Source organism: Colossoma macropomum, unplaced genomic scaffold (assembly GCF_904425465.1).
Source record: "Colossoma macropomum unplaced genomic scaffold, Colossoma_macropomum, whole genome shotgun sequence".
Classification (NCBI taxonomy): Eukaryota; Metazoa; Chordata; class Actinopteri; order Characiformes; family Serrasalmidae; genus Colossoma; species Colossoma macropomum.
This window is the reverse complement of record NW_023494862.1, coordinates 40,736-68,425: the sequence shown is the minus strand read 5'-3', so window position 1 is coordinate 68,425 and position 27,690 is coordinate 40,736. Positions and strand designations below refer to the sequence as shown.

The 27,690-nt window shown below is 37.6% G+C and overlaps 1 protein-coding gene across 3 annotated transcripts; it reads right to left on the bottom strand.

Annotated features, from left to right (window-relative positions):
* Window positions 1–676: 676 nt before the first annotated feature.
* Window positions 677–25,158, bottom strand: LOC118800333 (serine palmitoyltransferase 2-like). 3 transcript variants are annotated; one of them, XM_036560532.1, is made up of 13 exons: window positions 24,885–25,154; window positions 20,987–21,181; window positions 20,695–20,849; window positions 20,408–20,556; window positions 19,868–19,992; window positions 17,358–17,451; window positions 14,578–14,683; window positions 12,751–12,970; window positions 12,256–12,291; window positions 11,338–11,464; window positions 6,759–6,894; window positions 3,068–3,197; window positions 677–2,415 (listed from the first exon to the last, which is right to left on the bottom strand). In XM_036560532.1, the coding sequence occupies exons 1-13, from the start codon at window positions 25,047–25,049 to the stop codon at window positions 2,299–2,301; spliced, it is 1,755 nt and encodes a 584-aa protein (XP_036416425.1). In that variant the 5' UTR covers window positions 25,050–25,154; the 3' UTR covers window positions 677–2,298. The 3 variants fall into 3 exon arrangements, with proteins under 3 accessions (XP_036416425.1, XP_036416429.1, XP_036416426.1); XM_036560536.1 differs by lacking the exon at window positions 20,987–21,181 and having other exon boundaries at window positions 24,885–25,158; XM_036560533.1 differs by lacking the exon at window positions 12,256–12,291 and having other exon boundaries at window positions 24,885–25,153.
* Between the last annotated feature and the right edge of the window lie 2,532 nt (window positions 25,159–27,690).

Sequence of the window (27,690 nt, the reverse complement as noted above, 5' to 3'; positions counted from 1 at the left end):
TTAGTTTTGGCTATTCGTGTAGCACCATACTTGAACATGCTGTGACTACAGATGGCATATCATTTCGGCTACGAAAGAAATAAAAAAAAAGAATAAATCCAATCCAATCTTGTAACAAATCTAGCACATATTGTGTCATGTGACGTTGCTGGCTACATATTTTTTCCTGGAGTGTTTGAGTAGTTTGAGCATGATTACTCTTTTTACAATGCTCATCTAAAGTGAAGTGCTTCAATTAAAACTAGCACATTTAAAAAATATTTGTCTGTCTTAGTATACTGATACTGTTTTTTTATCCGCCAATACTCAAGTTTCAATATAGGTATTGGAAAAAAGGAAAAAGACATTGTGTCATCTATGTGTATGATACTGCCTATCTATTAAATGTAGCTGGTAACCTGATCTTGCTAACTAGGTAGTCACTGTTACCAGGAACCTCTGCCATGATTTAATAAAACATGAAACATGACTACCTACCAAGAAAATCTAATGAACGTCAGACCTCAGCTCAATGAATGTGTGGCTGTCTCATATTATGCAGCTTGGATCCATGTCCATCCCACCTTAGGGGAAAAAGCCATACACATACTTGATTGGTTGACTACTGTCAGGAGCATTGAACCCATTCTGCTTTATTTCTATGTAGTTAGAGGGGAAATTATTGAACAGTTAAAAGGTCGGTATAATATTCTTTAATTTTGTTTAGTTCTTTTTAACAGAATGGTCAGTTTTAAAGAAGTCACATTTGACAAACATCACAGCTTCTGTGAAAAAAAAATGTGCATGAGACACATACATCATCATCTGTATCTGCTTCAGGTCCATAATGTAAATCATGAACTGAGTGCAAAACATACAGTCAGACAAATTTGGAATGCCCTTTGTTTTTCCTTCTTCCATCAAAAACAGCACAGTGTCCTTATGAAGATTTGTAATACATATGCGGCCTCTGTGCCTACATCATATTCACGTCACATAACGTCACGTCATCAGTAGTGGGTGCACTGAGGTTATACACTTCTATTACCTTAAACAGAGCTGCTACCAAAACTAATAATAAGGCTTGCTTTAATGGGAGCAGAAGGAACAAACATCATTAATAAATAGAGAAATCCTGTGCATTTTTTCAGTAACTTCTAACTGAGTGAGTGCCCTGTATAAAAGGTCATACTGACCTTGCAAATAATGTGAAACATCAATATTATGCACTCAAGTAAGTGAACAATCAAAATAGAGTCAGAAGTTGTAGAACACAGCACATTTCAGTTTCCAGTTCCAATATTCTATGACAGAAGTATTGTAGACCTCTCATCTTATTTTCCTCACAAATTACATGAGACCATGATAATTAAAAATGTATTACACAGCAAAGCCTTTACATAAAGAATAAATAAATAAACTATGAAATCTTTTTGAAATTGTGCCAGGACATGGAGATTAATGGACCTAGAAAAGTATGTGGTCGCTAAAATGCATAAATATTTGTGTGTTCATAAATGTTCCTTTAGCATCCTGAGAGATGTTCACAGACGTTTAGAAATGCCACAACAATTCATTTCTATAGGTTGTCTGACTTTCTTGAATATTGAATTACCATGCTTCTCTCTACAGAACCTTTCAAATTATGACTTACGGGTGTGTAGGTCATATTTAGTTCCTAATCACTAATTATGCTTTGGCAGTTTAATAAGGTTTAAATCCAATAAACAAAAACACCTTATTTTACATTTCCTTTTGAAAAGATTCTAATAATATAAATATTTTACAGATTACCCTAAAACTCTGTTGCACTAATCAGCTGAAACAAGATAGTGTTGCAATGCCATCTATACGCTTCTGTAGATGTGAAATGTTACATTCTTAACCATCTCTTTATAATACTTAATCACAGTTGGTTGCTCTATATTGACTGACATTTATAGGAGTTCTCTTCGTAATAAATAATATTATTAGAGCACACAAAACGCATATTTCCTTAGTAAAATGTATGTTTTTTTCTCTCAGCCTCAACAGAAGCTCTGGTTGAAAGCAGAAAACAAAAAACTTCCAAATTCCAAAAACCCTGGACCTGTTTGTTTATGTTACTACTGGTATTGCTATTACTGAGTGAAAAGGGTAACAAACAAGACTCAACATCTGATTAGTTAATAGGGCACATTTTGATGCATCCATCCCATAAACACAACCAAATAAAATGTAAAAATCTAGCTTTGTTGTGTCCCATTAGTGGCCTATAGAACATGAACAGTCTGATATGTGGTCAGTCCACCTTTTGGTTCAGATGGCAGACTGATTGGGTTAGTCCTGATGGCTATCCAGATATGAAAACTGTTTGGTTTCTTCGTTGCTTGGCCTGGCATGTCGAGAGTACTTCAGCTGCAGCAGGTCCCCAACTTCACTGATGGCATTTAGCGCCTGAAAGCCAGAAGTAGAGGACAGAAGGGTGGGTTACTAATGGCTCAATAGCACTGCGTTGGCTTCACTGGCTTATACACGGTAGGATGACTATGAGGTGAGTCAGAGCTCAATAGCTTGTACATGAACGAATAGAAGGCGTGGAGTGCAACAAATTTTAAATCTTTCCCAGTCGGAATAATATAGAAACATACCAAGAACTGAAGCAGAGTGCTATTATGAGTCAAGACTTACATAAATGTGAATTTGCATACAATGTTAGCAGAACTGGAGACAGAGACAAACAGGTACATTACTTCAGAATCGAAAGGACAAAGGAAACGAAAGTAAAGTCACTATGATTGTGTCTCTGTCTAGCTTTCAACAGTATGAAATTTCTTAATGTATGTTGCAACACTGCCAGCCACCTGGAAGCAATTTACTTTTTCAATTTCTTCTCTCCCCTCTTCTCTCTCATACCTTAACTGATTTATTAACTCTCAAGTAAAGAGGAGGGAACAGAGAAAGACAGAGTGTGACAGAGAGAGAGAGAGCGAGAGAGAGAGATAGATATCGACCAGTACAAACACTATGTGAAACCTGGGGAAACTGCTAGGGGATGTTGTGAATGAGAGTAACTCTGTGTGTGGTTAGATCAAGCACAGTGACTCACAGTGTCCAGCATCTCTTTGGTGTGGGCAGCAGACACACAAAAGCGTGCTCTGGACTCGATTATGGGTGTGGCAGGGAATCCAACCACCACTGTGCCAATGTTCCTCTTCAACATCTCTCTGCCAAATGCTCTAAGGAAGGCAAAAGAAGAGATAGTCAATGCTTAACAGTCAAACTGAAGGACAATAAAGAAAAAAAAATGCAAGCAACTGAACTAAACTGACCAAATTGTAATGGGTCTTAAAAGTAAAACTACATCCGTAGAAATTTTCAGACATATTTAGTGATCCTTTATTCTTTAGGTTTAGTTTAGTACTAAAGCTACGAACCTAATGTAGCTAACAAGTAACTGAAGCGTATTCTCTCCGAGTAATATTATGCAAAGTGCATGCCTAAAAACAGCACACGTGCCTCAAGTCAAAGTGTAAAGCACAGGTGTCAAACTGGGCTCATTCTGGGCCACAATCCTGCAGAGCTTCTCTTTCATTAAAGAAACACTATATGATTCTGGAGAACGATTGCTGATATTTGAACTCAACAGCAAAACAAACACACTCCTCCTTTCAGTGCTCCTTCAGAAGCTCTGTAAATTCATGGTTGTGCATTGTTGAGGCCAACACGCTTTTTAAAGATCTTTGTGACCATAAAACCCCTTGCAAACATTGTACACACAAATACCATGTTAAAACGTTCAAATAAACAGCAAGTCACGTAACTAGTTGTGGGTTAGAAAACTGTTGCTACAGTTTCTGCTGTAAAGCTAACCAGTTGCTATCACAAACATTCACAAACAGGACAAAACAATACTGACATAGAGCCACGTGGTAATTATTCAACCCCTATTTAATATTGCTGGTTTTTAAATCACTGCTAGTCTGTAAGGCTAAAAATTGTACTACAACACAATTGAGCCTTTTTGAAACTCTTTAACGACAATTAATTTGCTTCTGTGATACATATATAAATCCCACCCTTGTTTAAGCTCAGCAGCAAACTTGGCAATAAAAAAAGCTTTCACAAAAGCTAAGAAATTATTTAATTGCACCAAAAAGGCAATGCCTATAAGAAGATATCCTAGACACTCCAAAGACACACAGTTGGAAGTATTAGTTTAAAACTCATGGCACAGCAGCAAATCTACCTGTCTACAGAAGAAAGAACAAAAAGACAAATCAGACATTTGAACAGAACACCTGAGAAAAACCCTCACATTACTGCCAAAGGCTTGCTGTATGACCAGATGAAAACAAGAACAAATGTATCAATTAACACAACACGGCAAGAACACAAAAAGCAAGGATTTGGTGACACTGTATTTTGGTAACATTGTATTTAAATATAATTATTGTATTTCACCAAAATACTTCACTTGATATAACTTACACATCTGACTACTTTTTCATTTTGCACACTTCATTCCCTTAACAATGTCTGACTTATTGCATTTTTGCACATTTTACTTATTTAAAAATATTGGCTGCTAGAACAGTGTATCAACCAAATACTGTATTCCATTGCTATTCTGGCTGCTACCCCAGTAGATGCTATGCTTATATATGCTAGGCTATCTGCTAATATGTCATAGTACATGATTACATCCTCCTTTGCACAACTCCACATATTCTTCTGTACCATGTACTGCCGGTGTTCTGTTCTGTATATATATAGTTTTTTTTTTTATTGCACTGTATTGTCTGCATACTGTCTGTATATTGTATTGTTTTGCACTTTCCTGCAGTGTTCCTGTGTTGCACCATGGTCCTGGAGGAATGTTTTTTCGTTTCACTGTTTCCTTGTACAGTATATAGCTGAATTGACAATAAAGCCTCTTGAACCTTCCTGCCTAGATATCTCATCGCACACCACTCGGCCAAAAAGCAAACAAAAAGTCAACCTGAATTTGCAAGAAGGAATTTGGACAGGATTGTGGAGTTCTGAGAGCCAATTTTATGGAGTGATAAAACTAAATTAGAACTGTTTGGACCCATGGATCAGTGGTATATCTGGCAAAAGAAAAGCAAGGCTTATAACAAAAAGAACATCATCCTCATGGTCAAGCACAGAGGTGGGACAGTCCTGTTGTGGGGTGTTTTGCTGCTGCAGGAACTGGCAGCTCTTGAATGTGTGACTGATATTACGGATACTTTAAAATATACTTGGTTCAGGAATTGGTCCTGGAATGTCCTCGAGTAGCCATTTTAGTACCTGGATTTAGTCCCATTGAAAGCCTTTGGAGGGATATAAAGAAAGCTGTGGTGGCACAGAAACCAAGAAACATTAATGATCTGGAAGATTTTGCACACGAGGAATGGGCACAAAATTCCAATAGAGAAATGTCAGAAGCTTGTGATCATCTACCAGAAATGTTTATTGGAGGTTATAAATTATAAAGCTGCCCCATGAAATACTGACTTTGGAGGTGAATAATTTTGCACATGGACATTTTTGGTGATTTTTCCTTAGACCTGTTAGCAGTAAACTAAACTTTATGTTGTGAAAATCACTTGAACATGTAGTAATAAACCTTCTTTGACTATTTATTAAAGCCTTGGTTGCTATATTTTCATTACACTGTATTTATATAAACAAACCGCCTTGCACTTTGAGGGAATTGAATCATTTTGAGTGCAACTGTGTACATACATAGTCTAGCACCTGCATGCTCACCATGAAGCCATGCACTTGTAACTTGTGCAAGATGTGGCTTGTCACTGACTTACTGAAACTATCAGGAATGTATCTGAAAAAGACGTCATCTAGATGGCAGCATAGGTACCTGCAAAACGCGTATGTAGCTCTAAGCATTAATGTTGCCTTCACAGATGTGCAAGTTACCCATGCCACTGACACTAACGTACCATGTCCATCTCAGATGAGCTTTAGTCCAGACAAGTTGGTGGTTGTTCTCGATACTGTTGATATATGGTTTCTGCTTTGGATAGTAGAGTCTTAACTTGTATTATTGTATGTATTTGTAGGTGCAGCAACGACTGTGTTTACTGACAAGGTTTTTCAGAATTACTCCCAAACCCATGTGGTTATATTCTTTACAAAAGCATGCCAGTTTTAAATGAATTGCCATGATCAAAGGTCATGAATATTTAATATTGGTTTTAGGCCTTGCCCCTTATGCACAAACATTTCTCCAGAGTCTTAATCTTTTGATGATGTTATGGACTGTAGATGGTGAAATCCCTAAATTTCTTGCAATTGTAAGCCGAGAAACGTTGTTCTTAAACTGCTAGAATACCTGCTCATGCAGACTGAGTTGTAAATGCTCCTATGTGAAAGCTCCTTTTCGACCCAGTCACGATAGCATCATGTTACCTATTTACATGTATCCTATTTACCTTTGGAAAGTTCCAAAGCAAGTGTTTTTGTTCATTCCACAATCTTCCCAGCCTTACATTGCCCTGTCCCAACTTTTTTGGAATATGTTGCAGGCATCTAATTTGGAATTACTGTATATTTACAAACATCAATAAAGGTGATAAGTTAACATACAAATATCTCTTCTTTGTGGTGTTTTCAATTAAATAACTGTTAAAGACAGTTTGACACCATTTTCTGTTTTTTTTTTTGACATTTTATGTACTTTCTCAACATTTTTGGAATTGGTTTTGTAATACTAATAATGCAATCTTTCCTCACTGCTGGATGGGTATATTCCTTTAAAGACAAACACAACCAACCCGATTTTAGCAGGCATGTAGAGCATCAGGGGTACCACAGGTGAGTTGTTGTTCCCGTAGATAATAAAACCCATTTCCTGGAGTCTCCTACGGAAGTAGGTTGTGTTCTTGGAAAGCTGACAGAGTCTCTCTTGACCTAGAAATGATAAAAGGCAATGTGTCTGAAAATCAAGATGATGACAGATTATGTTGCTCTGCCTTACTTGTAGCTTATTCATAGTTTTCCCGTGCTGTTCTACCCTTTCTGTTCATTATACATGACATTTACTTATCTCCAAAGTCTGGCACATACATGCTGCTTGATGCTTAGTGCTCAATGCTACATTGTGTGTTAACAAAAACCCAAACACCCAGCCAGTTTTTGCTCTCTTTGTAACTAAACCCTTTCAAACAATATGTTAGTGTCAACAGTCAGTGGATGACAAGAGAATTGCAAACATGCGTCTTCAAAGGCTTCCGTGACCACGCATCCAAAATGAAAAGAGAGTGGCTTTTTTTATCAGGATGCCTGAGGAATTGGGAAAGGTCTAAACTCTGGAGACTGATCTGCTGGACAAGAGAGGCCACCGCTCACTGCTCTATTACTTTTCTTGTCTTTGACATTCCATTCATTGTGAGAGGCTCTACTAGAAGAACTGCCCCAATGCCATCATATATTGGACTCTGGGATCAAGAGCTTGAATTTACAAGAGAGGATATCATAAATAACACAATATGGCTGCTAGCAATTAACCCAGCATGCTCTAAATGTTTCCGTTACTTTTGTTACTTGATCTGAAGTTCAAACAGGACCCTGCATGCTTCTCTTAGAAAGCAAACAAATCAAAAAGGCCTTCATCAAGGCATGAGTGTTCAGTTTAACGTGTTATGAGATGGGCGAACGTGCCTAGATCTGGGCTGCCTGTTTTGAGGGCATTGTAGAAGAGTCTTCTGAGGGGCTTATTACTGTGAACTTTAGAGCCTAAACAAGGACAAATCTCTTTCAGCCATTACATCGATAGTCTCCCACACATCTGAAAGCCATATAGCACCTATAGGTAGAGAATTTACACTACAACTTGAAGAGCATCAGAGCCAGCATTGGACTGAGAAAAGGATTCTCTAGAGCACTTCCATGCCTCATATAACCCATTTTGATGGCTCTTTCTCCCTCTCTTTGACCAGAGCCTTACAAAACCTTCAAGAGCTTTCAGATGTGCTTTGTTTGTGAGGGTGTCTGAGAGACACATGGCATTGCAAACAACTACTCTGCTCAAATAAAATCTTTTTAATACACCAACAGCATTAAGAAAGACGTCTCACAACACTGCAGTACCATAAGGACTAGGGATGCAATGACACACAAATTTCATGAAACGATACAGTACTGTGCTTAAGTTAAAGACCATTCCTCATTTCATTTTCAGTCAAAAGAGCCATTACGTAAAAGTTATTCTTTTTTCAGGAGACATGTCTGAGATTAGATATAGGAAAATCCAATTGTATAAAGACGAAGTAAAATCAAAAAACAAGTGGGAAAACAAGAACTTCCAAAACTGGAGTTAAAAAAAATAATAATTTAAAGACGAAGAAAAGGGAACTCCTAGCAAAGAAGCTCTAGGTGTTCTCAGAACAATGGACTGGCCACCCTAAAGCCCAGACCTCAACATCACTTAATGTGTTTGTGATTACTTTGTTCATGAGAAGGTAAAAATGCAACAAATTTCTATGAACTTTGGGAATGTGGAATAATACCCTTGGCAGATTTCTTTGAAAAACTGAAAACAAGTCTCCCGTAAAGAACAGAAGCTGTAATAAAAGCGAAGGGTGAATACACAAATACTGAAAAATCTGACATAATATTTATTTGTTGAGGCTTCTGTGTAGATGTACTGTGTTTACACTGTATTTACACTGTTTTCACTACCTCAGTAACTGTTTTTTTACCTCAGTAACTGCTGTGTATATGTATGTTATCTGACGTAACTTACAGATCACAGCATGTTAAATATGTCTGCACCTTATTCCACTACCTCATGTCCAGAAATCTGTGCTGTGTCGGTGCTGCATTGTCCAGTCTGTTCCGTGTCTAATGTCTGTTTAATTTAGCGTTTTTATTTTATTGTTTCTAGCTTAATTTTTGTTTGCACACTGTCTGCACGTTCGCACTTTGTAATTTTGTACTTTTGTACTTTTTGTTCCTTGTTGCACCTTGTTCCTGGAGGAACGTAATTTCGCTCCACTGTGTACTTGTATATAGATGGAATGACAATAAAAGCCTCTTGACTTGACTTGTGTAATTTACTGTTACATACTTGGTTTCTGCTTTTCCGCCTGCTTTACTGATCCCCAACTATAAATACAAATATTGAAAAAAGGTCTGATGTATCAGGTATGGTATTACAGACAATGTATGAGGATCAGCAAAATAACCGTGCTTACCAGTAATTTATGCAACTGCTGTGTGCTGCACTTGACTCATCAGGAAACTACAAAACCTGTATGAACCAGTAACAGGGCTACATATAAAATTACATAAACCATATGTCCCATATGCACAGGCTAGCTCTGTGGAGAGCGGTACTAAAATCGACTAAGGACTGCTGAACACCAAGCAAATGTGGACAGCAAGGAAAAAAATGTTTTCTTTTTTGTTCATGCATAACAAATAATGACAGAAACTACCAATTACTGAATAAACATAGCATATGGGTATAACATACTGGCTTATGGAATATGAGGACCTATTACCCAGTTAGACAGTAAGAAACAGTCTAAAGGTCAGACTATTATATAACAATGACAAGCAGGTATATACTCTCTTGCACACATAGCATGACTTCATTTCAATGTACTGAAAGGTATCTGCTGATGCAGTGGTTGCAAATGAGTTTTTAACAACTAAAGATTGGAGTAATTAGATAAGGCAGAGACACAACATGGAGAACAAACTTGAACAACATGCAGTTGTCAAACTGGACCAACCCTTATGCTCTGCGGTCTATGCTGCCACCTTGTGGATTATTTCTGCTTTTACAGCAGAGTGACCCCGGGTCTCTTACTACCTACTACCACAGTTAAAAGTTTTAAAACTGTTTTTGGAAGTGTAATACTACCGCAAGATATTTTTCACTATAAAAGTATACTGTTTCTTTGAAGTGTAATATTAATGCAGTAAAGTTGGTGTATAGCCAATCTTTAGCTGACCCAGTTTTCAATTTTCCTGTGTTCTTAACTATAGGTTTCATAAGTGCATCCAAGATGGAACAGCTAACATCCCTACATAATATCACAATTAATCTCAAAATTACTAACATCCCTACACAATACCATTCAATTCATAGCCACACTAGTCTACATAGCAGTCACTTAAAGATGACTGTTTTAAATTCAGCTTTTACAATCCACTCATACATCATTCCTCCCTACCAGTGGTGTCTAGTCTAAGTAGGTTATACTAGCCTGGCTAACTCATAGCAACACTTAGTTAGTAATATAAATACTAGGGATGCATGATAAGATTGGAATCACATTGGTATCAGTAGATATTTGCAGAAAACAAGAAGATTTATCCAATATTTCTAATTATCATTTGATATTTATGGTGCTCTGATAATCTGCTAAAATGTCTGTTTGTTGTTACTTATTTTACTTTATTTGTTAACCCTACAGAAATAAAGCTTATATTTCTTCATATTGTTAATCCAGGTATTTCAATATTCCGTTAAATGTTTATTTACAGGCATGTTGACTACAAGAGATTAAAAGAAAAACACAGACTACGTGTGAAACATAATTTACACATGCGCATCTTAATACCTCAGAGAGTGTGTTTTCTGACAATTAAATGTACAACTTAATGGTCATAAATACGGTCTATCGGCTGAGGGGACCTACTAGAGGCCCTTGCCTTGAGCAGCTGCAAAATGGACTGCCCTACTGGAAAGTAAAGACAGAAGACACTCTGTGCGATTCGAGTCATTCACGGCTCAAGCCTATAGACTCTGTCACTCTCTCACTGTTTGATAATCACCTTACTCCCAAGTGTCAAGCTCTGTTATAGCTCATTGGTAGAGAATAAGTAGGAACATGTTTCTGAGCAGAACACTCAAATGACAGTAATGATAACAGTACAAAAAAGTAAGTGGCGCTGCATATTTATATATCAGGCTTTCCTTCTAATTAACAGAACTACCAGCAGGAAGGTTAGACTGAGTAAAACACGTGGCTATAGTCAAACTAACAAGAGATGCTTAAGGGAGGCTGAAGCTGGCTTCTTAATTATGTCTGTAGACATGAGTGTAAAGTTTTGAAATGAGAGCACATACCAGGAAAAAAAATATTTGACTAGGCTACACAGTTAATTCTTGGTTCTTTAACTATATAGAGCTGCCTAGGAGCAGGGTAAAATACAACACTTTTCATTTAAATTTCTGCAAAATAACTCTTAATATATTAATCACTTTGACTTTGTGGTCTGGAATATTACCTTCAAAACATAGGAGGTCTGCATGTGGAAAGTTACATCAATAGTATACAGAACAGCTTATAATCTATAATATCCACATAGAAATACGAAAGCACTATTGACAAAACCTACCTAATGTTGTGCCATCCTCCCCCATGATGCATTTCATGGAAGTGATAATCTGCTGGGCCACTGGAGGAGACATGGATGTTGCATAAATTGCACTGTGAGAGTGTGTGCGCAGGTAGTCGATCAACTCCTGAACCAAAAACATAAAAGAAAACCAAATACATGCATCTGTGACTCTTGAGAGTCTGAAGCTATTGTGTGAGTTTGACATGAAATAGTAGATGACTGGTAAGACCTTTCTGTTACCAAAACAAACACAATGGGCCAACCAGTGAGTCACACTGCAAAACTGCAGGCTGGCGAACCATTGCGTTAAACTTGGGTCTTAGGTACTTTTAAAAAGCAACAATAGAGGCACATTTCTGTTCAAGTCATATGTTTAAATTACATTTTTATGTGTTGGAGACCAACAAAGCAACAGTGCAAAAGGAGAATTACTGTAGAACATGTAGAATGCAGTAACTGCCATAACCCTCTGCTTTGCAAAAGTCGTATCTTAGGCACCTAAGCAAACTTTTTAAAACTATTTATTTTCACAATAATCTTTGATTTTGCCAGTAAAAATATCATGTAACATTAAAAAAAAAATCATGCAATAAAAAGTAAGAAGTCTTGTTTTCAAAAAATAGTTTACATCCTTTGAACTGGATAGAAGTACACCTGATTTAATGTAATGTATTGTTTAGTATTGATTAGCCAAACTACGTACTGGAAAATAATCAAAAATAATACTGGGCTTCTTGTAGGAGAGGTTTGGAAATGGTTAAACAAAAACACTTACATGCACAAATTTGTATTACCGTTATTTGTATTTATTCTAAAATTCGTATTTTTCTAAGCAAACAAATGCTCATCGCCCAGATAAATCACTTTTGAAATATATATTACATTACATTATATATAATATATAATGGTATGTACCAGTATATAGCCTATTTGAGCAGGAATGTCTGTCATCTGAAACAGATAAAAATAAATTAGGAATAATTCATGAACTACACGAGTTTATTATATTTCCAAGTATTTAATTCAAGTGGCCCGCTTCTAAGACCATGTTTACGACAGCCTACTTACATGAGAGAATAATTTACTTGAAATACATTTAAAGACTGACATCTACATTTGCATCCTGCGTTGCAGACAGACACACTTCACAAGCAGTGATGCATAGGCAAAAGTGCAGTCGTCAAATTGCAAATGGGCACCTTTTCTATAATCTGATGCTTTTTGCAGATAGGCAGTTGTACTTCCGTGGGTGCATGACTGTACAGTCAGGAAAAGTGGCCTCTTTGAGTAGGCAAGCATATGAGATGTCCTTATGGTATGTTTTTTTTGCATTGGCATAGGTGATTCTGACAGCATCCTGGATTTACAAGAACTTTCCTCGATACTGATACTCATGGTTGGATAACCTACCTTATTTCCTCCTATGTAGCCACCAGCAGCACCAAAGCTTTTTGTAAAGGTGCCCATCATAATGTCAACATCACATGGGTCCAAACCAAAGTAGTCCACCACACCTCTCCCCCCTGGTCCTAGAGCTCCAATGCTGTGGGCCTCATCCAAGTACAGGTAGGCTCTATATTTCTTCTTCAAGGAAATGACCTCAGGCAAACGCACTATTGAGCCCTCCATACTGAACAAATCAGAAACACATAAACAAAAATTATAAATTTTTATCTAGCCGATCTGCCCCTCTATTGTTTCTAGTGCTGTTTCAGCACGAGTTTGACTAAAATAACATTACACACAGTTACATACAATATGATTTCATGTCAGGTCATTGATATTTGACACCACTAAGCAGGGACATCAAAAATGACTTTGACTCCAATATTTGGCCTTCTATAATTCTAATCACTGAGACGGGTTTATCGGTATTATGGATCCACTAAAGCAGTGGTTCTCCGCTCTACTCCCAGTTCACCTTAAGAAGAGCTTAGGGTAATTTTTCATTAATGAGATCAGCCATGTTGGGAGCAGGTCAAACGCTAAAATGTGCAGGACTGTGGTATGCCAGGACCAGAGGCCGTATTACAGAAAATTCTTAAGTCTGAGAGCTGCTTTGTTGTCATGGAAACTGAAGCTGGGAGAGAAGCCATTACAGAACAACAGTTCTTATGTCTATATTTTTATCTTATGTCCAGATAAGAAAAGGGTATTACAGAAACATCCTAAGTTGCCAAAATACACATTTTTCTACACTGAAAACGGTGCTATGACTTGTGCATTTTTTTTCTAACAGCATTTAAAAGCCCCAGACGCTGCAGACATGATCTCCACCGTGCCCTCTTATTACCTTAGTGTGTTAATGTTGATGATAAAATATTACAGTGAAGGTGGTAAATAATGAGGAGACGGAGCTGAACGCGTGTCTGTTTATTAGGAGGAATAACGTTAGCGCGCTCGGCTGAAGTGTTTGGGAAAAGAAACAAAGTGGGGAGCGGCGACGCTTTGACCTTTTTTTTAACCTCAGTAACGCTAGCTAACTTTAGCTGTCTGACTAACTTGATTACGTGTTTAGGTTTCAGCTGTGCGCATACGGTCAGTTGCTAGGTAACAGACACGACAGTTGATTGTCGACTTCAATAGAGTAAGTTAAGATTTCATAACTTGAGAAAAGAAACGATGCTGTAAGATAAGATTCTTAAATTAAGCTAAGATTTGCTTCTGTAATACGAATTCGTAAAAAATCTTATCTTGACCTGTCAGATCTTAAGTTAAGACAAAAAGATAAGAATTCTCCCCAGGACCTTATCTAAAAGGGCCGGTTTGGTTAATTCTAAACAAGCTGGCGCACACCTGATTCCACTCATTCAATCAGTTGGTCCCAGTTTTCAAACAATTTATCACGTGTGCTCTTGCTTTCTTGGAAAGAAACCCTGCAGCCACACCAACCATTTGCAGATAAGATTGGACACCCCTACATTACATAATAGACACAGACATATTTAGGTGTGTGCAGAGATGGGGTATGTGTAAATTGCCTCTCTACTTCAAGACTTACAAAGAAGTGAGCTGATAGAAAAGTGGGGCTAGTCTTGCAAGCCTACTTTAAAAGGCAAGGGTCTTTTGACTAAAAATAACCAGCAATCAGACTAAAACCAGTGCACAGAAGTGTGTACACATGGACATGTGGATAACTTATGAGAATGGAACTGACAAAATCCTTATGACTATGGCCAGGTTAGTGAGCAACAGATGTCAGATGATTTGTGTAATGTACAGGTGCAATCACCACACCTGTAAATTCCTTCAACTAGAATGAGAATTTTCTTCCAGGGTCGGTGGGTTCTGGGCTGGCCGTGAACTATAGCATCCATCAGTAACTTCTCCAGGCTCTGCATATCTGAGAGTGTGAGTGAGTGAGTGAGAGAAAGAGAGTGGGAGAGAAATAGAAAAAGAATATCTTTATGCACTGTACATTGACTGATTTGGGCCCAGTTTAACAAAAGCATCTTAGCGTTAAGATCAAGATCATGCTAACTGGTAGTTAGATTCTAACAGCTGCAACTGACAATAGAATTCCTAGAATTCTTTGTAGTTTGTTTTGTTTTTAACTGGTAAGTTTTGTTTTCTTATAATTTCATTAGTTCTACTTCCATTACAAATGGTTACATGCTAATAATAAAGGTTTGTATTGGATACAAATTGTATTGGATAGCTTGGTGCAATTCAAACCCTCATTATGTACAACTTCAAAGTTTTACTGTTGTTTTAGCATCAGGATTTTTGATAATACTGATGTGAGTTTTATTGCCCAGGCAGTAAATCGATCAGGAACTGAAGATTTGTATATGAGTTCAACAGACATTATGTAATTCCTATAGATAAGGTGGCATTCTGGGAATTAAGGGAAAACAGAAAGCATTGTCCAGCTCGCTCAGGTTTGTTGAAAGTGCAGTGAAAAGTGCTGAAGGTGCTACTCAGGTGAATCCCCATACCTACGTTATGTACCCTCATTTTTGAGTTCAACAATCATATCTGTATACACTGGTATATGTTTGTAGTATGACAATATACACTTTGTCTTAAGAATTCATACCCAACAAAATACAATGCAAGATGTAAAAGACCATGAGTCAACTTGGTTGCTCCTGCTGTATTACTAGAGTGGTGGCAAAGTTTTATTCAGCTTGACATTTCAAAAAGATTTGATAGTAATATGCTGTATTGCAATGTGCACAAGAGTCGATTGTCCCCTTCGAATTATAAGGTTCTATCTGACATTTTTGTCAAAATTGAGTTATTCACATATTCTTCTTAATTCTTCTTAACTTCTTAACTTTATTTGAGGTGTTTTTTCAGTTGTATGCATTTTTGGACTCTTTATCAGTCCAAAACTCTACTCAAACTCTAACATAGTTCTATAAGGTTCTATCTGCGAGCCAATCAGCACTTCGAATACACACAAGTGGACCAATCAGACTCTGCTACTTCGTCATGTCACCGCGCTGGTCAGTGACTGTGGAGAAAGGAGCACAGGAGTCAAATATGAGAAAATGTCACACAATGCAAAGTTTAGGAGAAATTTCAAGATGGAGGATTTCATTGATGACCTCATGAAGGACAACAGTACAAATGACAACCAAGTTATGTGTTTCATTTTAGACCTTGCTGAGGAGTTTTATATTCATTGTTAGCTGCCACACTAGCCAGGTAACGCTAGCTTGCTAATGTTAGTCTGCCAGCTAATGCTAACATTAGGAGACAAGTATTAAAGGATAAGTTTGGGTTTTTGCAGAAAAATCTTTCCAACAGTTACCTCTGTATTAAAATATTAATGATTGCAGAATCATTGTAAAATTAGATTTTAATGTAATGCTGATAGTTTTTTGTCTCTTTTTATTTTTGTGATGACCCTGATCCCTGACATGCTAAATGTATTTTCATTTTTCTCCAGGCTAGTGACAAGGTAGAGGTAGCAGAAAGAGGGGAGTGGAGCCATGGGTCATTACCAGACATAACAAGGGCCACACCTGTGGAGCCAGTGGCTTGCAGATGGACAATATTACAGTGTTTTGTTGAAAAAATGAGCCAAGGCTATAAGGCTCAGAACTTGCCAACTTTATGATTTATAGGTATTTTATGAAACTGTGATGAAACAATCATTTTTAATTGTTAGCGGAAACTGAGTTGTTGCATTGTTTGAAATGACAATTGTCTATGTAATAATTAACTATTTAGTTAAAATGTATTTTTAATAATTAACAATTATTAATAATGATTAAGAATAATACATTTGTATATTTGTATGTCTAAGTTTATAAAACTGTGAAACATGAAAACATGTTGCTGAAACTCTGTCTCCTTGCAGTTCTTTAAATGCAAGGAATTGTGTTAAATTTGATAAATGTTAACCCTAAGGGTAATTAAATAGGGGACATTTGAACTGATAGCTGGTCTCTGTCTGAATAAAGAAAACTTAAACTAAAAAGATGATTTGTCCTAAAACAAGAAATAAATGTCAAAAATAAATTAATAAAAATAAATGTCATAAAAAATGCTATAAAAAGGCATTAAATTTAACTTTCTGATCATGTAGACACTCTGTTACAACATTAGTTTTATATTTAAAAAAATTACAAGTAACATGCTTGTGTTCCTTGAAAATCGTTGCTTCTTTTCATGTTTTTGTCAGATAGAATCTTATCATTCAAAGCAGAAAGTGAGTTCTTAGGATTAGAAGGTTCTATCTGCATTTGACCTGTTCCAAAAAAACTAATTTAAAAAGTTGATAGGATTGTGATATTGTACATTTAGAATACATTTAGGGTGTCTGCCATTTTCATGTATGATACAGACTTGTTCCACATATCAGTTTTGCTATTTAGAATGCAAAATCTTTGAAGCTCAATATCTCAAAACTGCTCAGAGCACAGATAGAACCTTATAATTTCAAGGGGGCGTGATGTGTGAAGCACAAGCAGAATATATATTGTGAAAAGTACAATGAAATGCACAAAGATCAAAAGAGACAGCTTACTCAGTTTACAAAGATGCTTTAACTGCAATGAACTTACTGTTGTGTTTGAAGACCCGAATAGTGGAACCAGACAGACGTGCCCCCAATACCAGAGAGGCATGGTTTAGCTCATCGCTCAGAATCAGGCAGCCCTACAGGGTGAAAACACACACATACCTTAATACAAGAATTCCAATAAACCTTTAAAAATCATATCATGATCAACATACACAAACATAGGGCTGCCCAAATAATTAATTATTTATTAAAAAGTATTTATTTATTTATTGCCTTGGCATTTGTTTTCCTAGTTCAGAAAAAAAATGTAGGTTAAACTGAATTCCATCAGCAAAGGTCTTGTTAGAACATCGATTAATTATTATTACACAAAATATTAAAAACTGAATGCATCACAAATTCATGAAAGCCATCCATATATATATTATTTATTTTTTTTTCTTAACAAGTAACATCATTGCGTGTTTATTAATATGACAATGGTAGGGCTGTCCGATACATTCCAAATATCTCCATGTACCTGTTGTGTAAATGCCAGTAGGCTACCTATTTCTCCTAGCAGTCTTGGTTTGGTGAGCATGGGGCTGGCCTGTCAGCCTTCATCTAACCAAATGAGCAGTAAAAAAACATTCATTCAATAATGAGCTGTGGGGCATGATCATGTTGGCCCCATGCTGAGAGTAGCCAATAAAAAATAATAAATTGACATACGTCCAGACATTTAATAGACATTGTTTATGGTATGAGCATTGCTAAGCAGCTAGCCATTGTTCCTCATCAGGTGTGGTAGCCAGTCATAATAGCAAGGCAATATAACGAGTCAAGTCGAAAGCATAATAAAAGTTAAATTTGGTACCTTGCCATTAGAGCAGAAATTAGAGATTAAACGTTTGGGACCACACCAGCCAGAGGATTTCAACATCATTCAGTCTGCAAAGGACAAAAACTGCTCCTTCAATCCAGAGAGGTTCAAGAGAAAAACATGGCTAACTGTAAGTGTAGCTAAAAACACTCTTCTGCTTTCCTTGCCTGCCCTTGCTATGCCATCACTTGAATTCATTCATGGATTGGTGGACTTTGAGAGAAAAGTTTGCCCAGATGAAAGATTGTTGTGCATCTTTTCTTTTCAAGCAGTGAACATCACTGGTGAGTCATTTTGCATTATTACAAGGCGTGTTATTCCTAATGCCCGGAAAGCAATGTCTGCTCTGAAATGTTGCTTTGGATATGTATTTGCAGACCACAATGATTGTATACTGCTAGATAACTTTGGATTTGTATTGCGATAAGATGATAACAAGGTTTTGTGAAATCTAATATTGTTATCATATCATTCATATTCCTGTCTCCACTTCCACTAACTCCTGCACCACATTACTTTAATTTGTGAATTTGTAATTTTATTGATGGAGTGCGTTTGTGTTTGGATCAGGTTTGTGTGTGTGTAGTTTCATTGACGAGTCGGCTGCTGCCCCTATACAGTTTATTGTGCCCCACCAGGCTTTCTGTGGCAGAGACGCCATGGGGGTTGTCTATCTAGCATCTAATTCAAACATAGCTGAGCTTACAAAAACAATTGTGTTTACTGTGTAACAGGGTGTGCTGGTGTGGTTCATCAGAAACTTATTTTATTGTCTGTGATCCCTTTCCTACTCCTGTGGGCTGTATTTAAAAGTAGACTTGCATTTAAGGCTGCATAATGTGGACACAAAATAAGATCTGCAATAAAGTTGCAATAACCAAGTCAGATATAATATATCACAATTAAACATAATTTTGTCTCTACATGAAAGATGTTATTCTGTTAATGCAGCCCTTCATGAGTTTTTATTGTGTAACTCATATGATTAATCATGAGGCCCTATTTGCCACCCAAGAAAGCATCACTGATAGCTATTCATGTCCTGAATGCTTCTTTTAATTAGATTTCTTATTTTTCCCTGGCAACGCTGCTATCTGTCTATAACAGTTTTATACTGCATTTTGCAGAACGTGCCCCATGCAAATCAGATATTACTCTAATTCGGGCTCCCCTGTATAAATAATAGGAACATCACTTGAGCTGCACTGAACCTATGCTTATCGAACTGAAGAATAAAGAGTGGCAGAAGTGGCAGAAGATGGAAAAACAGCATGAAATTAAATTACATATGCTTTCATATGTCTGAACAGCAAGCACCAACATATGTAATCATTTTGATTTGATCATATACTACTGCACTAACTGTGTTACATAACCAACAAATATTAACATACTGTAGCAGGAAACTGTACCAAGATTTCCTGGGAGAAAATGCAGTTTTTACATTTGTGAGCAAAATAAGTTACTCAAATGCATCATACTATCTGCGCAGGCCTGGGACAGGAACATGTGTGTAACAAGAATGTGACTTTCTCAGAGTAAAGTACAATAGTTGCTGAAACAGGAAGCTGAGGTGCCATGACCTATCTGAAGGCTATGTGAAAAGAACAGAGAAGGGTGAACTTAATGCATGGTTATCTACGGGGGAGGTACAAAGAGAAGGGCTGCACAGAAAAAAGTATTCTTACTTTGCCTGCAAGAGCTGGAATATTCATTGAGTTGGTGGCAAAACCCATGCCAAACACCATGGAGGACTCAACACCCAGGAATCTGGCCACTAATTTCTCAAGCTCTTCATGTTTGTCCAGATTTCCTTCAGGGGTTATAAGACACTATACATAACTGAGACATAATATATCCATGCAGAGTTAAATACAATAATACTCATATCATAAATTCATACATCCTTAAAGCCACATTTCAGGCTGATTAAGTCAAGTTCAGGGCCAAAAAGTGTCATACATTTATAGATCTTTAGGGCCAGAATTATTTAATTAATTTTGTTGATCTCGGTTTGCAGCTATTAAACAAGCATGTTCCATAAATAATTTGAATACATAAGCACATAATGTGTCAGTTTCCTGGACATAGATTAAGCCTAATCTAGTACTAAATTTCAGTGTCAATGAAAAATTACCAGTAGAAATTACTTTCAGTCTGGTTTTCCAGACTCTGGCTTAGTCTGGGTCTGGAAAACCAGCCCAATATCTAAGAAGTGAATATATTACCTATCTCATGCCTTGTGCCACACACTCCCATGCTGTACTTCATTGTGGCCTGTGCAGCCGCGTCTGCACAAAGTCCAGAATTCTCTGCAAAGCCCAGATAGTTATAGGAGCCCATGTTGATAACATCAATCAACACTGTTCCGGTGTGCCTGTGGGAGTACATTGAGGCTTTACCAGTCGACAACAGAAATATTTCTGTAACAATCTGAAATATCAGGCTATTGTTAGCAATGATAAGGTCAATAATTGAAGACTTCCAAAAAGTTAAGAGTCATTTCTTTACTCACTTAAAAGTCCAGTTGTAATCATGGGTCACATGCTCCATAACATCCATCTTAGCCCCTGGCACACTGCATATTGGTCTGTTCCAGTTATCCCTGATCCTCATGTACAAATTCCTTGTGTAGAAGTTCTCAAAGTCCTGATACAAAGGAACGAAGTCCTGAAGACAAAGAAGATATTATGTGAAACCTCTCAAAGCAAATTCATCCTTAGGATTTTGCTTTCTGTACCCTAACAAATTTGTTTAACAAATCAAATGTGAATCTAATGAGAGCTAAAAAGAACCAGGTAATTCACCTTCTGCTCATCTCTCTCCTTGGCCACATGGCACTTCTCGAAATTACAGTCCCGCAAAAAATCCCTCAGGTAGCCGAAGAGAGTAAGAATGCCATAGCCCATGTACGTGAGCACAGCCACAAGCAGAGGCGTTTCCTCAAACGACTCCACAAATGGCTTATTGTAGAGTGATGCATTGCGCCCAATATTGTGATTCTGCAAGCATTTGCAAAACAGAATGACAAACCGTGACAATATACTAATAAAGTTACAGCCAAATAAAATGTACTTTAATGATCATGCCAGGTGTAGCATTTTTCCTTCACAGAAGCCCAATCTAGCCTGACACAAAATAAGCTTAGTGTAAGAACAGCAAACTGAAATAAGAAGAACAGCAAACAGAAGAGGTAAAGAGGAAAAGACATAAAGGGTGGGCAAAAATAATACATCAGGATGCTTCAAGACATTTTCACAATACACAATAAGCATCACAATATTTAGTTATTTCTGAGATTTAATCAATTGAAACAGACTAAACAGAACCTGTTGTGGCACTTCCAAATAATTACAATTAATACTAATACTAATACTACTACTACTACTACTACTAATAATAATAATAATAATAATATTTAATTTTGCCCACCCCAACTTGCTGTTGCCAAAAAGTGAGGAGAGCCTAAGCAGACTGATCTGGTGACCACATGCCCTCACATACTAATTTATTAAATGCGTCAAATAAAATATCAGAGTTATTGAAGGGTAACACTGGCGTTGAATAACTGAATGTGATTAACAATCCAGTCAAGGACTATGAATACAGGTGAGTCCTGTAGAACGTGGCTTTCCAATATGCCTCTCCCTTCAGCTATAATCCATTTATCCCTCAGGTCAAATGAAACAAACAAGACTATAGGCCCTTGAGTCATTCATTAACCCACTCTTGCTACCTTGCAAATGTATGTGATCCATGTCAGCACACTTACTCCTGTGTACTTGTATGACCTCAAATCCACTGACCAGAGTTTCCCTTTCTAACAGTAAAGGAAGAGTCAACATTATTAGGTCATTAGCCCAACCCTCATTTGGTCAAGTGAGCTCAAATTAGGAAAAATGTGTGCTAAAACAAACAAGTCATATAGTTTTTCAAACTTTTACCACATACGCTACTGTTGTAACGTGGAGCCAAGAGCACAGAGGCTGCTTTGAATCTGGATTTGGAAGTGCTCAATAGGATGCCCTCTGGAGGGCACTGGAGTCCTGGGGTTACCCAAAGAGGTAGGCTAATAACCCACACCTTGCATGTTTCAGAGGTTCTCTAAAACTAAACAAGCTTCAAACACATATGCTCCCTTCGTCTCTTGAGAACAGAGGTTGTTCCCAAATGACCACTGCCATGAATAAGAGCGTGCCATGACGGGAGCATCCAACAAAGTGTTTTACTCAAGTTGCTTGACACAAACCAGACCGGGACTCTCTAAGGTAGCGTCAATGTAAACAGACATATCACGGAACCTCACCTCACAAGTGTGTATCGTGTGAACGACAAACACTTACAAGCTCTGAGCCTTACATTAATACTCAAATCTGACCATTCAAAATGTTGTTGCTTATTATATTGGTCAATGAAAAATGTAACCTAGCTAATTCAGGCTACTGTCCACTTAAATGTAGTTTATAAGAGACAAGTAACACATAATAAAAAAGTTTCAAGAAGATAACGATAAAGGCCAATAATACTAATTGGCAAAAGCTGTATGGGTTGAACCAATCACATAACTGAAGACTTGAAGTGGACAAGTTGACGACGTGTAACTTACTTGTCCCACGTATTCTCTCTCTGTCGTCAAAATGAACAAGCCATAAGCTAAAGAACACATCGCAATGACAAGTGATTCGCAACATAATCGAACTTAGTGTTCAAAACAAACACTAGCCTACCACACCACACTACGAGGGCAAACATTACTGTACAGTTTTAGAAAACGCTTATTGTGGGCAAATTTTCAGAAAGATTTTTCAAATGTGTATTTGAATTTGAAACACACATAGAAACCCACAATCATATACTTGTTTGAAGAGAACCGTTTAAATGCTCTTTGAAACTACAGGGGTTCAGTCCCGAAGTGGCATCTGGCAGCAGGAAGTGGCAACTCCGCCGTCCGGAAATGGCACGTACTGGCATGTGCCACTTAGCGAATGACACCTGCCACCGATAACTGGTAACGAGTGGCACATGCCGCTCATGCCACACAGAAACGGCGTGTGCCTCTCAAAACAGGCACATACCAACAGCTCCTGTGAGTAAAGCAGTGACTCTGGACAGCGGCTACTCGGCTCGGCTAAGTAGTAGCACATCATAGCTCCACCATCGGCCATCAGAACCTGGGAAAAGTCATGGAGGAATATTGACCTAAAGACTCTGTGCAGATAGTCTGTCATTTTGTTGGTTCACTGGTTGTGCTGTTGGGTGAACGATTCTAAGCGAAATGAGCCGCAGGCTATGCAACAATAGCAGTAATGCTATCTTGAATATAAACTCTTTGCGGGCTTTTGTTGTGGCACGGAGAGCTGAAGAAAGCAGCTCGTGCTACAGATGTACTCAAACTAATTACTGAATTCATTGTGGTGTTATTCATGCTAAATCTAAAGTATGTATAGACTATTTATCGGCGTATTTATTAAACAGGACAAGAGGAACGCAGGCTTGTGTTCTTGTTTTATTATTTTTCCAAGAGTGGCACTAGCCATTTACTGAGGGTAAAGGCACTGGCATGTGCCGCTCAGGAGTGGTACTAGCCATTTACTGAGGCGAAAGGCACTGGCATGTGCCGCTCAGGAGTGGCACTATCCATTTACTGAGGCGAAAGGCACTGGCATGTGCCGCTCAGGAGTGGCACTATCCATTTACTGCTGGCCAGCATTTTGCTGGGTGGTGGGGGAGATAATTATATTTACATGTTACCAAGTGCTAAGTTTTGAAAATAGCGCCTCATGCTGTTCATAAGGGAGTCAGTAGTGGAAACTATCACAAAACGTGACAAAAAATTGATTGATTGGCCCCTTGACCTATATTCTTCCATACTGTCAAGAGCTCTCAATGTTACATCAGTTAAAGTAGGGACAACCACTCCTGAGCGGCACATGCCAATGGCTTTACCCTCAGTAAATGGCTAGTGCCAATCCTGAAAAAATAATAAATAAAAACAAGAACGCAAGCCTGCGTTCCTCTTGTCCTGTTTAATAAATACGCCGATAAATAGTCTATACATACTTTAGATTTAGCATGAATAACACCACAATGAATTCAGTAATTAATTTGAGTACATCTGTAGCACGAGCTGCTTTCTTCAGCTCTCCGTGCCACAACAAAAGCCCGCAAAGAGTTTATATACAAGATAGCATTACTGCTATTGTTGCATAGCCTTCGGCTAAAGCGGCTCATTTCGCTTAGAATCGTTCACCCAACAGCACAACCAGTGAACCAACAAAATGACAGACTATCTGCACAGAGTCTTTAGGTCAATATTCCTCCATGACTTTTCCCAGGTTCTGATGGCCGATGGTGGAGCTATGATGTGCTACTACTTAGCCGAGCCGAGTAGCCGCTGTCCAGAGTCACTGCTTTACTCACAGGAGCTGTTGGTATGTGCCTGTTTTGAGAGGCACACGCCGTTTCTGTGTGGCATGAGCGGCATGTGCCACTCGTTACCAGTTATCGGTGGCAGGTGTCATTCGCTAAGTGGCACATGCCAGTACGTGCCATTTCCGGACGGCGGAGTTGCCACTTCCTGTTGCCAGATGCCACTTCGGGACTGAACCCCCTCTCCTTTGAAATACAGCGTTTCCGGGTTGGCTTAATTACTCAAATACACACAGCGCACTTCTCCAGAACTGTTGCTGACGGTCAGGGCCTCACCTCCTTGGGACGACGGCATTTCTGCTGTTGGAATATGCAGTGTGTTTTCACGAAGCCATTCCTTCCCGGTTTTTTGCCATTACTAGTCCAGAGACAAGTCTCTCCATTCAAAAGCTTGCTGGCTGCGCTTTCCGTCATGTTGGCCGACTGTTCCGCTCCGGTCATACCACTCTCCCGTTTACTTGCGTAATCATCATGTTATGAACGGCACATTGCTATTCCTCACCGCCACCGCCTACGCTGACATAAACTAGATTACTGGAAAGATACGCCCCTGTAGAGCCACTGCTGTAAACCAAGCGGGCGATTAAACGTCACGCAAAAAGGCGGGGTTTGGTGTTAAATATTTATTGGAGTTCTTTGGGATCAAAACACGTGGGAATCTTCGGGTTAACACGTAAATCATAATTTCGTGTTAACATATAAATACTTACCGTGTTAAAACGCCAAATATTTGCGAGTTGGAACGTTAAAACGCGTTAACATGTTAAATTGGCGCATCTGGATTTTTTACTGTTGGGAAACCTTTGTGAACTATGATGTTTTACCGCCACCTACTGATGTGGCGTTATTGCTGAAACAACATACAGAACCAACAGACTAAATAATGGAAAATTCCAACTTTCAATTTATTTTAAAATACATTCTGAACAATGTCTTCTGGAGAAATTCCTAATAGGCATAAATACATTGTACTGTAAATAGTTTAAAGCTTATAGTAATTATATATTTTAATTAATTTAGCAGCACCAAAAGCATTTTTGTTTGAAATGGGCCTAAAATACTTTTTAAAATAAAATCCCTGCAGAAAAAACATAGAAACCATTAAATGTTTCTAATAGTTCCTGGAGGTTTTGTACTGTGTTTTGGATTTACTTGATGGGCTAATATCGCAGCGTAAAGGATCCTAATGGTTTAACAGGTGGGACCTGGGACTGATTCCTGATGCATTTGATGGTTTCTTAATGGAATCTTGTCCTACAGGAAACTAGTGGTCTTTGATGGTAACCATTAAGCCAATTCCCATTTGAAAGAAAAATCATCAGGTTTTAATCCTAATGATTCTAATGGTCTTTTTCTTCCAACAGGGATCACATAACAGAACATAATGCTTTGGATTATTGTCCTGCTGGAAGATCCAAATTATGGCCCAGTTTAAGCTTCCTGGCTGAGGCAGTCAAGTTTTGATTTTCATTCTGCTGGTACTTGATGGAGTCTGTGATACCACATATACAAACAAATTGTCCAGGGCTTGTTTTTTGGCTTTGTCTCTTGCATACAGAGATTTCTCCAGATTCTCTGAATCTTTTAATGATATTATGTACCGTAGATGATGAAAAGCAAAAGTTCTTTGCTATTTTATGTTGAGAAACGTTATTCTTGAATTGTTGCACTATTACACAACTTTTCTCAGTTTCAGCATTTGATATGTTGCTTTGTACTATTTTCAATGAAATATAGGGTTTAAATGATTTGCACATCATTGCATTTTGTTTTCATTTACATTTTGCACAGTGTCCCAACTTTTTTGGAAATGGAGTTGGAAAACCACTGAGTGAATTGGTTTAAAACACTGTTTGTGCTAAGTAGCCTATTTACACTTTTGCTAAATTTAGAATTTATTCTAAATCATTCATGTATCTAAATCATTCCTTGAATTATAAAATGTGTATAGATATTACATTGTGATTACTTAAATGAACTTTTTTAATATAAGTAATCACAATTTTAGTTTTTTTGTCTAGAAAAAAAATTTATACTCTCTGAAAACCAATGCTATAAAAGGACTTTGTTTCATGTGTTTAACAGTGATCATTCAGTTTGTGAAAAAGAAGGAAAGATGTAATAAAATAGTGATTAACTTCAGACACCACCATTTACTGCAAAAATAAATTTAGAAAATGTAATCATTTTTAAATTTAATAGTAAGTAAGGTAGTGAGGAACCATCAGGACTTTCTGTATACCACTCCAGCGCCTTGCTGATAAGACTGGACATCCTGCAATAAAACTTCAATTGTTTGTTAATGCAGTAAACTGCTCATTACAGTTTTTTAAATATCTGATATCTTCAGATTTTACAGGACTTTCACTTCAGGAACATGCTTTATTGAAATTACATAATTAATATTTTATCATTTTTCTAAATACAAGAATACAATAATTAAAAAAAGCCCTTGGGAAAGTGGCAGAAAAGTAGAGGACAATAAAAGTATCTCTGTCTTTTTGCTCTTTAAAAGATGCAAAAATTGTGTATCTCTTCAAAACTAATTTGTCTAAATAAACCTGTTGATGCCAGACTGTAACCTAAAACTTAACATAAAATGTTCTTGCAGTGACAACCTGCAAAGCACACTCTGCTGTTCTGGAAGTCTTTAAAGCATATAGTGTTGTTCTGGTACAATGTACTGTTCTGGAGGTCCGCAAAGCACACGCTGCTGTTCTGGTACATGGTGCACTCCTGTGGGTCAACTGGCATTTATAAGATTTTAAACCCTATAGAGCAAAAACAAAAATCAGTTTGTCACTTAATTTTTTTCTTAAGTGTATTTTAAAATAAGTGAGACAACTAGTTTAATAAATTATGTAAATACCAAAAAATGAATGAGCATATACTAAATACAAAATTATATAAAAAAAAAATGACAAAATTACCTTTGTGTTTAATAGCAGACCATTCACAAGTCTGCATATGTGCCACCAGTGCAGGGGCCTCTCCGCTCCTGCTGCAGATTTGCCACTTGTACACGTTTGGACCAACACAAACAGTAACATGTAACCTGGAAGAAACACAAAACATTTAAGTG